Source organism: Gouania willdenowi, chromosome 10, assembly GCF_900634775.1.
Source record: "Gouania willdenowi chromosome 10, fGouWil2.1, whole genome shotgun sequence".
Taxonomy (NCBI): Eukaryota; Metazoa; Chordata; class Actinopteri; order Blenniiformes; family Gobiesocidae; genus Gouania; species Gouania willdenowi.
The window spans coordinates 25,160,856-25,174,075 of NC_041053.1; the positions used below are offsets into that span (position 1 = coordinate 25,160,856).

General features: G+C 37.0%; 1 protein-coding gene across 1 annotated transcript; it reads right to left on the reverse strand.

Annotated features, from left to right (window-relative positions):
* Positions 1-6,686: 6,686 nt before the first annotated feature.
* eif4ebp3l (eukaryotic translation initiation factor 4E binding protein 3, like) lies at positions 6,687-10,499 on the reverse strand. Its single transcript, XM_028458926.1, has 3 exons — positions 10,117-10,499; positions 8,425-8,592; positions 6,687-7,234 (listed from the first exon to the last, which is right to left on the reverse strand). The coding sequence occupies exons 1-3, from the start codon at positions 10,247-10,249 to the stop codon at positions 7,206-7,208; spliced, it is 330 nt and encodes a 109-aa protein (XP_028314727.1). The 5' UTR covers positions 10,250-10,499; the 3' UTR covers positions 6,687-7,205.
* Between the last annotated feature and the right edge of the window lie 2,721 nt (positions 10,500-13,220).

A 13,220-nucleotide genomic window follows, 5' to 3' on the forward strand; every position in this document is an offset into this window, starting at 1 on the left:
TCGTCTTCTGATCGAGAGGTTGGGGGTTCGATCCCAGTACCTGACTATGTGTCGAAGTGTCCTTGGGCAAGACACTGAACCCTAAGTTGCTCCCAGTGGTCGACTTGCGCCTTGCATGGCAGTCCTGTCCCATTGGTGTGTGAATGTGAGAGTGATTGGGTGAATATGTAAAGCGCTTTGGGACTGCTTCAGAGTGGTTATAAAGCGCTATATAAATCAAGTCCATTTACCATTAACCCCGCCAGAGTATAATGTTCTCTAATACTCATGTGATATTAATTAAAGCTGAACATGATGTGTGTTTAATGTAAACAAAAACTCGTCTCATATTTAGGCCCTATTTTCGATTTAAACAACAACGGCAAAAAAAACATTACGAGATTTTGGAAATTGCTACCATTTGCGCATATAATGTCGGATTTGCATCAAATGTGAATCAACCCCCGGCCCTAAAACGAACATTGGTGCGTTAGTGCACCCTACAAAGTGAAGAGAATTTAATATGGGGCAAATGTCCTATTTTAACGCACTTCTCCTAGGTTGTTTCACCAACATGGCTCAAAGTTGCTGGAGATCATCTAGAGAAGTGGGACATCAAAAGTTAGCCATGGATTTTGATACATTTTACCGTGTTTGCAGGGTGGAGCTGTGAATCTTGGCCTAATTTTTCATTTTTTTTTTCATTTTAAATGCTCCCATTTGCACATATGAAGTTGGATTTGCGACAAATGTGACTAAGTTGTTAAACTCCCTGCCCTAAACCAGCTCAATGTGGAAAAACAGACGTTGGCGCAGTAGCGCCCCCTACAGAGAGAAGAGAATTTAATATGGGGAAAAAAAATCTAAAATGTTTGGAACTTTTCACGAAGTTCTGTTTTGGCCTCTCGATCAAAAAAGTCAAGGAGACACATGCTTTATTTTTTATCATGTTAATTTGTATTGAGATACTCCATTTTGTGTTAATAGGAAATTGGCCAAATCTTGAAAATCGTCAGCTCAAACGTTAACACACTCCTCCTGGAGCTACTATTACTACTACTACTACTACTACCACTACTACTACTACTACTACTACTACTACTATTACTACTACTACTACTACTGCTACTGCTACAACTACACCTCCAGCATTGTTCTTGGATGTGTTAGTACAACAACAAAAATCCTAAATGTCTTAAGTTTATATCTTAATAGTACATTTCTGTCCAAACAAATCAGTAATAATGCATTAATTAATAATATAAAATTCATTGTTATATTATGTCTTTGTATGAATTTTAGGCAGTGCATTGAAGGCGGTGCAGCGAAGGTGGCACGGCAAAGGCGCCGCAATTTGGTGAAGGCAGCGCGGCAAAGGCGAGGGCCGTTTATCGCCGGTTGTGGCTTTATTTGTTCATTTATATTCGTCTTCAGGGTTTACCTGTCTCAGTCTGAGCCAGAGGGTCTGATAAAACTTAAGGTGGCCCTGAAGTGCAAAGCACAAATGCAAATGTGAGAACACACAAAAGAAAAAACACAAACACAAAAGTCTTTTTTTTTTGTGTGTGTTTGCGTTTTCTTTTTAGTGTTTTCTTTTTTGTCTGTGTGTTTTCTTTTTTGTGTTTGTGTTTAGTCTTTTGTGTTTGTACTTTCTTTTGTGTGTGTGTATGTTTTGTGTTTGTGTTTTGTCTTTGGTGCTCTGTTTTGCATTCGTGCTTTGCACTTCAGGGCCACCGTAGGAACTCCACTCCGGACAAGCCCCCAGTTTATCACAGGACAAAGCCAAAGTTACACATTTTCAATGAATCCTACGATCAATCTAAAGCTACCGTACAATGAAACATATGAAGGAAAATGTGACGCATTGTATTGTGTCCTTAGCTGGGATATTTTTTGCGCTAAAACCTGCAGAAAACCAATGCAACTGCAAGCAAATTAAATCTAAACACACAGGCTGCTGAGGCTAGAACTCAGCAGTCCTTTAATACATGTTTTTAATAAATACAGTGGATATAAAAAGACTACACACCCCTGTTCAAATGCCAGGTTTTTGTGATGTAAAAAAAATTACACCAAGATTAATAATTTCACAACTTTTTCCACCTTTAATGTGACCTATAACCTGTACAATGCAACTGGAAAACAAACTGAAACCTTTCATAGAGGTGAAGTAAAAATAAAAAATTGAGAGAATGAGGTTGCAAAAGTGTGCACGCCCTCTTGTAACTGGAGACGAGGCTGTGTTCGAATTTAGCCAATCACATTCAAACTCATGTTAAATTGGACTCAACACACACCTGTCATTATTTAAAGTGCCTTTGTTAACCCCAAATAAAGTTCAGCTGTTCTCGTAGGTTTTTCCTGACATTTTTGTAGCCACATCTTCCAGCACAAGCCATGGTCAGCAGAGAGTTTCCAAAGCATTAGCTGGATCTCATTGTTCAAAGATATCAGTTTAGGTGAAGGGTACAAAAGAATTTCCAAGGAATTAAATATAATATGGAACACAGTAAAGCAGTCATCATCAAGTGGAAAAATTATGGCACAACAGTGACTTTACTAACAACAAGACGTCCGTCAAAAATTGATGACAAGACGAGAAGAAAACTGGTCAGGGAGGCGTCCAAGAGGCCGACCGCAACATTGAGGGAGCTGCAGGACTTTCTGGAAAGTACTGGCTGTGTAGTGCATGTGACAACAATCTCCCGTCTTCTAGGGGTGGTAGGTGGTAGGGTGGGAAGACGGAAGCCTTAGTTTACAAAGAAAAACATCCAAGCCCCGGCTTCATTTCGGAAAAACACATTTGAAGTCTCCCAAACACATGTAGAAAAATGTGTTATGGTCCAGTGAAACCAAGGTTGAACTTTTTGGCCATAATTCCAAAAGGTATATTTGGTGCAAAAACAACACTGCTCATCACCAAAAGAACATCATACCTACAATGAAGCATGGTGGTGGCAGCCTCATGCATTGGGGCTGTTTTTCTTCAGCTGGAACTAGAGCCTTAGTCAGGATGGAGGGAATTATGAACAGTTCCAAATACCAGGCAGTATTGGCACAAAACCTTCGGGCCTCTGTCAGAAAGCTGAAGATGAAGAGGAACTTCATCTTTCAACATGACAATGACCCTAAGCACACAGCCATATCAACAAAATAATGGCTTCACCAGAATAAGATTGAGGTTTTGGAATGGCCCAGCCAGAGTCCAGACCTGAATCCCATTGAACATCTGTGGGGTGATCTGAAGAGGGCTGTGCGCAGGAGATGTCCTCGTAATCTGTCAGATTTGGAGTGGTTTTGTAAAGAACAGTGGGCAAATATTGCCCCATTAAGATGTGCCATACTGATAGACTCTGTGCTATAATAAAAGCCAAAGGTGTTGCAACAAAGTATTAGTTTAAGGGTGTGCATATTTATGCAACCAGGTTATCTTAAGTTTTTTCTTTTAGTTTTTCTCCTTTAAAGGTTTCAGTTTGTTTTTCAATTGCATTGTATAGGTTATAGGTCACATTAAAGGTGGACAGATTTGCCAAATGATTTATCTTGGTGTCATTTTTTTACATCACAAAAACCTGGCATTTGAACAGGGGTGTGTAGACTTTTTATTTCCACTGTACATATACCATTTTTAAATTGATTTGCTAAATATGATTTGTGTATGCACATATTAGACCTAGGTATGGTCTAATATGGACATGCATCACATGTTGATTATAAAAACTGCATGTAATGTATGTCATGCATGTATCATTGATTACGCTCGCAGTTTTCGAGGCAAGGGTTCAATTCCATGGTCTGACATATCACGTGAGACGAATTGCACAGTTGACAAGATGGTTGCACAAGATCTGAAATTCAACTCATGTTCTCTCTCTGCAATAAACCAGACAGTCAACAAACCCCTGCTCGACTTTTTGTTAGAATGGTTGAATAATGGTCAAAGTCACTGCATTAATGCATGTATTAGTGAGAGCTTTTTTAAATCAAGGAGTTTTTTTTTAATCCAAGGTGAAAAAACGTGCCCTGAACATGTTTACTGCACGTACGTAGCTCTTGCCACAGTTCTCATGTTCAGACGTTCTCACGTGCTGAGAACCAGATAAAAGCTGTGTGCATACAAGCTATCTGTTTGACTATACATACACTTTTCGCCATATTTATCACTTATCATCATTGGTCTGGTCTGGTCTAATATTTGCAGTGGGGCAGAGTGACTCTTTGGCACAGAGCAGAGCAGTCGTGACTTTGTTGACTAAACATTTTCGTCATAGCTTTCGTCAAGTATACTTCTAAAAAAAAACGTGACTAACTAGACAATGATTGATTTAAAATAACATGAAAATGAAAACTAAATTAAAATGTATTGATTTTTTTGTTGACTAATAAAAATAAAATTGTCATCGCATGGGACGAAATCCAATCAGAACTCATGGTTTTAGTCATCGTCATTGATGCATCAAATTAGTGTGTATTTACAAACATTAATACCAAAATATACAGCATAAGCTTTTAGTTGACTATATCTGTAAGAGATTTAGTCCACTAAAATTTCAATGGTTCCAGCAAGTTTATTTTGTCTTCTTTTTGAATAATATATTAAGGTTTCATTTTTGCAGACATTTTTTTCAGGAAATTTAGTTTGATCTCCCGACATGTTTCGACTGTAAACTGCCAGGCTTCTTCAGAGGCGTCTGCTGATCATTTTTGATGTTTTTTGACTTCCACATAATAATTCCAGCAAGTTCATTTTGTCTTTTTGAATAATAATGTTAAGTTTTCATTTATTCGGACAACTGCCAGTTAACAGTCAAAACATGTCAGGAGATCAAAGTAAATTTCCTTAAAAAAAAAAAAAAAAAGTAGTCCGAATGAATTAAAATGTAACATATTATTCAAAAAGAAAAGAAAAAAGAAGACAAAATAAACTTGCTGGAGTTATTATGCGAAGTCAAGAAAACATCAAAACAATCAGCAGAAGCCTCTGAAGAAGACAGGCAGTTGACAGTCGAAACATGTCAGGAGATCAAAGTAAAGTTCCTGAAAAAATGTTGTCCGAAAAAATACAACAAAATTTCAACATCATTTAGTTGACTAAAACTGGACTATAACTGAAATAGTCCTGATGACTAAAAGGCAACTTCATTTCAGTCAGAATTTAATCAATACACTGACTAGAACTAAATCAAAATTTTCTGTGATACTGAGTGTGACTCTCTTGGTGCTACTATAAAGTATAAGTCACATAATGAAGTGCAGTAAATGCATGCACTTCCTAAACAAAATAGGATATGAGCAGCTGAACAAACTGACCTACATTACTAACAGATATAACATAGCTTATCAGAGCACACAAGATACCCTGACAGCAGCATCTGCAACATTCATGCAATGTACAGTATGTAACATGAATTATGCTCACAGTGTTTGAATCAAAGATCCAAGTAATTGCTTGGTATATGAACATTTAAGTTTGCATTTTGGTGCTTGATCAGATACCAGTCTTGGTGTCCTATGTTCCTTTGTGGTTTCACTGCATCTTGCTGTTGGTTTTAAGCTGCCCTCTTTCAATAACTAGATCAGATCTGGTAGTCACTAGTAAGCCTTCTTTACACACACAGCAAGATCTGTCAATTTTGTCCCTGACCCTAATCACACAGATTGACAGGTCTCATGCCCAAGACCCTATAGGGTTGGCTTCAAAGAATATCATGAGAAATGTTTAATTCTGTCTAAATGAAATTTACTACTAACCATTTCAATCAATTCAATGCAACTGCAATCACCGTGTCATATTTTATTTAAATTAACATATATTTAAATTCCTCATACTACTTTATTTCTTCATAATTTTATGTATTCATTGTTGAATGAGTAAAAACAGGGGAGTTATTTATTTTATCAGTCGTTTTAAAACACGTTCAATGAACTTGGTTTATCCTTATTAGGGTAATGGGAATAGGCTAATCCAGTGTTTTCAAGGTTAATCCACCTTAAAAAAGCTTCCAATAAATTTACAAGTTTAATTTTGAATACCAAAACACTGGATGTGAATGGTCCATCAGGGAAAATATGAGTAGGTTACATTAAAAAGAGAACATGCAAATACAAGGCTTCTACAATACATTCTCTCCACCAGGGAACAATAACATACCAGTATTTATGGCTGTTATGTAACTCATTTACTGCATGCTATGTAAATATGCATGACCACTTCTTTACATCATACAAGGATTGGTTCAAATGCGTCATTGGATGTTTTTTGTGAGCCATAACGTCGAAAGTTCACGCTGATGTCATTAAAACACAAAAAAACAAGAAAAACTACCGTAAGGCTTGAACTATAGCTCCAATTGTTTGTTCCATCTTCCTGAAGCAGTGACAACTGATAAGTGATGCAATTTGAGATTTAGCTTCAAATGGTTAGACAGTCTTCTATTGCTAATTGAAACGTCAAGAAGCTTAAAAGTAATACTCCAACTGTTTATTCATTGTATTAAATGGATTTTTATCATTTGAGATTAATCTTCCATATATGATGGTGACCTAAAGCACTTGTGTACGTGTAAGCTACCAACAGTATCACATGTTGAGCTACACAATAACACTGATTAGATAACATGTGCCCCCCCCAGCAACAAGTTCAATGGTTTCAAAAGATATTCTGAAAGAAAAACAAAATGATCAAATCTTAAAAATTAGAAGACTAGTGCGTTTTTACAGCCTTTATTACATTTTTTGTTTTACACATTTCATTCAAATAAAAGGGGGTGGAGGATTTTCAATAGACTCCCAGGAAAAGCAGACATTTATTTTCTCTGTCCCAAGAAAGAAACACTTTATCTTTGGGAAAATTACAACTTAAAAAAAAAATGTTTGCTTTGGAAAAATGAGAATTTACATTGTCACAATGTAATTGCCTTTTTTTTGGCCAACATAAAAAAAAATTGTCTTGATACAAGTTCGTTATTTACAAAACATTTAAAAAAAAAAGGAAATCAAACTGATTTTTCCTCAATCCGGTTTCAGCGTCAACGTAATCATTTACCTCTAAATACATATAATACAAATTCCTTGCTTTTCACACAATATATAGAGTAAAAAACACTCTATAGTTTCCAACTGCTTCATTCTTGTTCCTCCACAAAAGATGACAAAAATGCAATACATAACAGTCATAAGTAAGCCTGGAAGTGTTTGGATTTCTCCACAGGAGGCAACACTGCAGCTCAGATGTCCATCTCAAACTGGCTGTCATCTGTTAGAAAGAAAGGGAGTCAGAGATTTTACAAGTAGTTGAACAAACACAAAGCCACGCCTTAACAGACAGTGAGCTTTAAACGACATTTCTTATCAAAAACTAACAACTGTGAGGAGGAAGACGGCGAAAAAAAACAAAAACAATCTTGCATGTTTACCTCCCCCATCTGGGGCATTAAATCCACAGTTGAACTGGTTCTAATGGACTTCGAGTTGACAGTAAAGCACACTGATAACACATTTCAGACCGTGATAACAAGGTTCCTTGCTTCTCTAAATAGAATGTGTCCCTCCACTTGGCTATGAGAGCAAATCTGTAAATATGCACCAGTGAGAGCGCATCCTTCAGCAAAGCTACTGGCCCAGATTTCAACAGCTGCTTTAATCTAAGTTATACTCGAGGTCACAATCTCCCAAGTGCCAAATAGTATAAAGACGGTGCAACAGAGCTGGGTGGGTGGGGTAGATGCTAAAGCACCACCTGCTCCCAATTGTGGGTTCTTTAGCCCCAAAACGCACACCAGGCACAGCACGATTGGTCCTATTCATTACACATACTTTAAGCTTGTCCACAGAATTAATTTCCATGAATTTTTTCTAGATGGCCTTTTTTACTTGTTCCAATTGACATTGTAAGCATCTGTACCTATTTTCCAGAATTGTGTTTGAACTGTTCATTTAGTATAAATACAGAGATAAACTATTATTAACCATACTTACCTTCATGTTGTTAGTTTGATATCTGTGAAAGTTACAAATTCTTTGGTTGAGCGATACAAATTGTGAAAAAGTGTGGCACCTTTTATGTATGTTTTTTTTTTTTTTTTGGCTCAATTTTTGGTACACATGTTCAAAATATCAATAGGAAGAAGGCAAAATGCCATCTGGAATCTTTGGAAAACTTTTTATACCACTAAACTTAACACCCTATTGTCCACAGCCAATATTAAATGTTTTCTTTTTTATATAGTGTGCTAAAACAAAGTCAAAATTGTAAAAAGAAAACACTGTTTTTCCAGAGATTTACAGACATGGTGAGGGATGTTAATGTTGTTCATTCAGGAAATACCTGTTTTAATGCATCCTCTGTCACTCGGTAATATGTTTTTGACCTACACAGTCACCTGATCTCATTGTGGAGCTCAAGGAGGGAAAAAAAGCCAAACAACAAGGTAGAGGTGCGTGTACCTGCAATGTCTTTCTCTTCCTCCTCTTTAAGATCTTGTAATTTTCCCATGGGGTGTGTGGCGGGGACAGTCACCCCTGGGATCTGAGGCAGACAACATGGAGGGGTCCGGGCGAGGGGAGAGTTCCGGCAATCCAGGAGGAACTTCCTGTCGTAGACAATTCTGGTACCTGAGTTACAGCGAACATATTGAATGTTAGGGCTTTGTCTCATTGAGATGGGAATTCTTGGGAAAATCAGAGGACAGAACCTTCTCTATAAAGATGAGGACGTGCACGCATCACAAAATTAAAATCATATGAGTCACACTTGCGCTTTTCTCAGTCAACAACTACTACCAAATTATCGTCATGTCAAGCAGGCAGACGTGTTGAAGCATGTCCGGTCAAGACACATTCTGCCACTCAGTCAGTTTTCTGCTTTTTTTAAGTTTGACCTGCACAGTATTGGCTGGCTCACTTAGTCTATGAGGAAAACACCTTATGTAATGCCTGGATTAAGAGGAGCAAGTCCTGAACAAAGAGAGGTGAGGCAAAGAGGGAGAAAACATGACGAAGAAGAAGAAGGGGTGGGCTGGCTTGTAACCTATTGCCTCTCACTGCTCCCACATGGAGCCTCTTGCTCCATGTGGGAGCAGTTATATATGGGGCACCGATTGTACAGTTCCACATGATAAAATGAACAGCAAGTTTTCACAAGGTTTTGCAACAAACTAGGTTGGTTTTTTTAAGTTACTTTTGACCAGACTTGCAGCAATAATTGTGAAATTTGCTTTTCTTGTAAAAAAAAATATGTTAATAAATCATTCAATATTTAGATTTAGCATTTATACTTAAATGTAACATTTAGATTTAATATTTAACATTTGTGTTTAGCATTTGCATTTATATTTAACATGTATATTTAAATGTAACATTTAGATTTCATATTTAGATTAAACATTGACATTGTATTTTTTAGGAGAAAAGTAAATATCACAAATATTCCTGTAAATCTGGTCAAAAGTAACATTAAAAAAAAAAAAAAATCATGTTTTTTTTTTTTTTTTAACGTGGTTTATTGCTAAATGTGCAACTTTACAAACGTCGCCCCATACAGTTATGTAAAAAACAAACCAAAAAAAGCAAATATTGAGTTTAGGTGCCATTTGTTGCTTCTGTGGTGGAACCCTTCCAACACTTTCTTTCTTTCCCTCTCCACTCGTACAGAACGTTCCCTGCTGTTCCTCAAATGCAGAGAAAGGGGCGGGACTTAAAGGCGTCTACAGCTGCAGGAGAGCCAATCACAGCCTTCCTCCTGACAGCTGGACACTTCCACCCTCTTCAATCACAAGTCACGAGTTGGATTGACTCTGTTGTGTTGTTCATACCATCGCTGTTTATGATGCAGCATTTAGGGCATGTTACATCATATCTTTTTAGTGCATGCATGTATGTTTCGCAAGTGATGTTAATGCTAATACACATCTTGTATTAGAAAAACCGAAAGTGAGCAAGTAAAGACATTAGGACGGAAGTGATTAACTTTCTCAGCATTTGGAAGTAAACAAAGTACAGATAGTAACAACAGAAATATGTGTCTATCAGGCTTCCATATTTTAACTAGTATTTACTGTCCATATTGTACACTTAGTGCAGTAATAATGAAGCTAAAGTGTAAAAAAAAAAATAAAAAATGCCTTTGTTTCTTCTTACCTCCGGGCGTGGTGGAGAACAGGGTCCCCCCGGGTGTCTGGCTGTAACAGTCCGGTAGCTGGGACCAGTCTTTGAGGGTCAGGACCCTGGTGGGGATGGGACAGCTTTTCACTGGGCTGGAGCTGCTCGACATCCTGATGTTTTCACAGGCACGCACCGGAAGAACTGGGAAAAACTGCTGGAGTTTCAACAACAACACTCCAAACTCACTTCTCCTAAGTCAGTACTTTTCAAATAGTATTGTTGGCTTTCAGTTTGTAAACTAAACGCTGAAAGTGAGAGGACTTTGCGTAAATAAAAAAATAAAAAAACAGAGATAAAGCAGATAGTGTCGTTGGAGTGTCTCTGTCCGTCGCTGCCATGTGCTGGTAATGAAGCAGCCACCCGTGATGTTTTTGTATGGCAGCGAGGAAACACGTGGGCCCCATGGGGCGAACGCTTCAGTACACGGGACAGTCCGCGAGGGCGGTTACTAGTGGAAAAATACTAACTGAATTAAAAAAAATAAAATTAAAAAAAAAACACAAGATGAAAGGTAAATGTTCTCAAATTTCTTTTCTAAACATGTAAAACTACACGGTGTTATGACAGTTTTTAGAACTGAATAACTTATCTTTAAAGTGAATAATAACAGGTAGGCCTACACAAGATGAAAACAGTTTATTATTGTTTTGAATGTGTAAATATTATAATCACAGTTATTTATTTGGTCGTATGTGTATATATATGTGTGTGTGTGTGTGTGTTATGAAGGTAGATTTGTGTCTGTATTATTCATTGAAAAAAAATGCAATCATTTGGGTGTCAGATCGATTTTTTTTTTTCATTTCAACACTTGTCATTCAATTGAAAATTACGTTTATTTTATTATTATTTGAGTGAAGATTTTTTTGTATTTTGGATTGAAGCGACTTATATTCTTGACTGAATAATAATAGATACACATCTGTCCGCAGCTGTCACAGTCTATAAACTGAATATTAGGAAATCCACAGACAATCAGCCATATGTTTATATTCTGTTTTTATTGTGCAATGTCCTTTCTTGCACCATTGTCTTCCCCCTTTCTCTCTGTACTGTATACAGGCCTATGCCCATATGTGTGTATAGGCCTATATTCCAATTTTTATTAAGCTGTTTATTTATCTGCTGCTGCTTGAACCACTGCAAATGTCTTCTTTGTGGGACAAATAAATAAGGTTATCTCATCTTATCTTCCTCCATAATACGCTTCCCACTGTTACATTTAATTCCTCTTCATACTTGTTTGAAACTGTAGGAATGACACATTTTTTTTGTTGTTGTTGTTGTTTGTATTTTCATCTGTAGTCAGTGGGTCTATAGCTTCACCGGTTCACAAAACAATCGCATCCCGAATCCATACGTTTTAAATAAGTTGAAAAGAGCGCCACCAACAGGCAGGCTATAGTTAGAATATAGTCAGCATGTTTTTCACGTCGACCAGCCCTGGCCACACCTGCTGCTCGTCCCCTGTTGGTTGGTTCTCACTGTCATTGGTCATTTGGCCCTTTGTTTTTCATAGAGAGATGTTTATCTGTGCTGTTGACATCAACTTGTTTGCAACTTTAAGTTGCTTTGGGTCAATTTGGAGTGACATACTATTGAAGTACAGAGAGAACATGCAAACTCCACCAAAGAGGTTCCAGGTTCCACCCCAGCGGTCACTAAACTAACGGGTTTTTTATCAATTTTAATCTGTGATAATAGTCCATATTATTTTTGACCACTTGGTGACAACATTGAGCCGTTTTCAATGATGTGCAGTGTTTACATTTTGTTTTGTAAACAATTCTGAACATTTTTTTTTTTTTTATAAACGTGTCCTTTGCTTACAGTCTTGAAATCTAAATTCACTACAGTGTTTTGAGTTTACGCATTCATGAAGACAATGTTTACTTATGAGCGATTGCGAATGTGTCCCATATCATGTTTCACCATTTTTATAAACCATTGACTGGTGTGTGCGTGACATCACTGCAGGTTTTTCACGTCAAAAGCAGTCCTGTTTTTTATCGAGAAGTGTGTAAATAGATCCATGGTGAGATTAGATAAAAACCACTGGTCAACAATTTCAAAAATATTAATGAATAAAAATATTAAAACCAGATGGTTCATATTTGAAATATGGTAAAGGTGGTCCCAATCTGGCCCATCTCAGCATCTGATGTGGCCCCCGGCATGATTTTGCAAAATAAATAAACAATGTCTTAGAAAACATTTAAAAATGACTCCAAAACCACACTAAATGACTCCAATAACAAAAACCTACAAAAACATCATGCAAAATGACCAAAAAAACCCAAAAAAAAAAACAGAAATACACAAAAATCCCTCTATAAACACACAATTTGTGTTGATTTTTGTGCAATTTCTTTATTTTGTATGTTTTTGGAGTAATTGTGTGTTTTGTTGTCATTTTGTCATCTTCTTTCATTTTGTATGCTTTTGTTATTGTTTTACGTATTCTTGGATTCATTTTGTGCATTTATTTTGGGGCCCCTTAGCCAACAGTGACCCGGTTGTCAGAAATACAGCCGTACAGTTTTAAAGAGTGCATTCATTCCTCTTTCTGTGACTATGGCTGTCATTCCTTGTTGTTGCTCAGCTCTGGGCCTGAATTGGCCCTTGATATGTGGGATGCATGATGACACATGTGGCTGCTTAGATTTGACATACTGTATGTACAGTTGACTCTCCAAACATCTGGGCAGTCCTCTCAGGAACCAGATTGTGTGAGATCTGCACTACGAGTAACAGATAAACCCAGCTATAAGCTTGACAAAAGATTCATTATATAACATTGAGAAGAATGCAGAAGTCTGTCAGATTAAATATTGTTTTCCCATGTGTTTTAATTACCCAAATAAATAGTTTTGTATATAAACCTGGTTCTTAGCCTTTCATGAATCCACATGCATTCTGGATCTAATAGAGATCCTGACAATTTAAGAGTAAATAAACTGTGTCAGTTAAACAAAATTATCCCAACAACAGTTACTTTTTAAATATTTCAAAATACCTTGCGTATTCACTACTTGTTTTGTTAGCACTAGCATTGTTTTGTGATCACATTTAAATCTCTA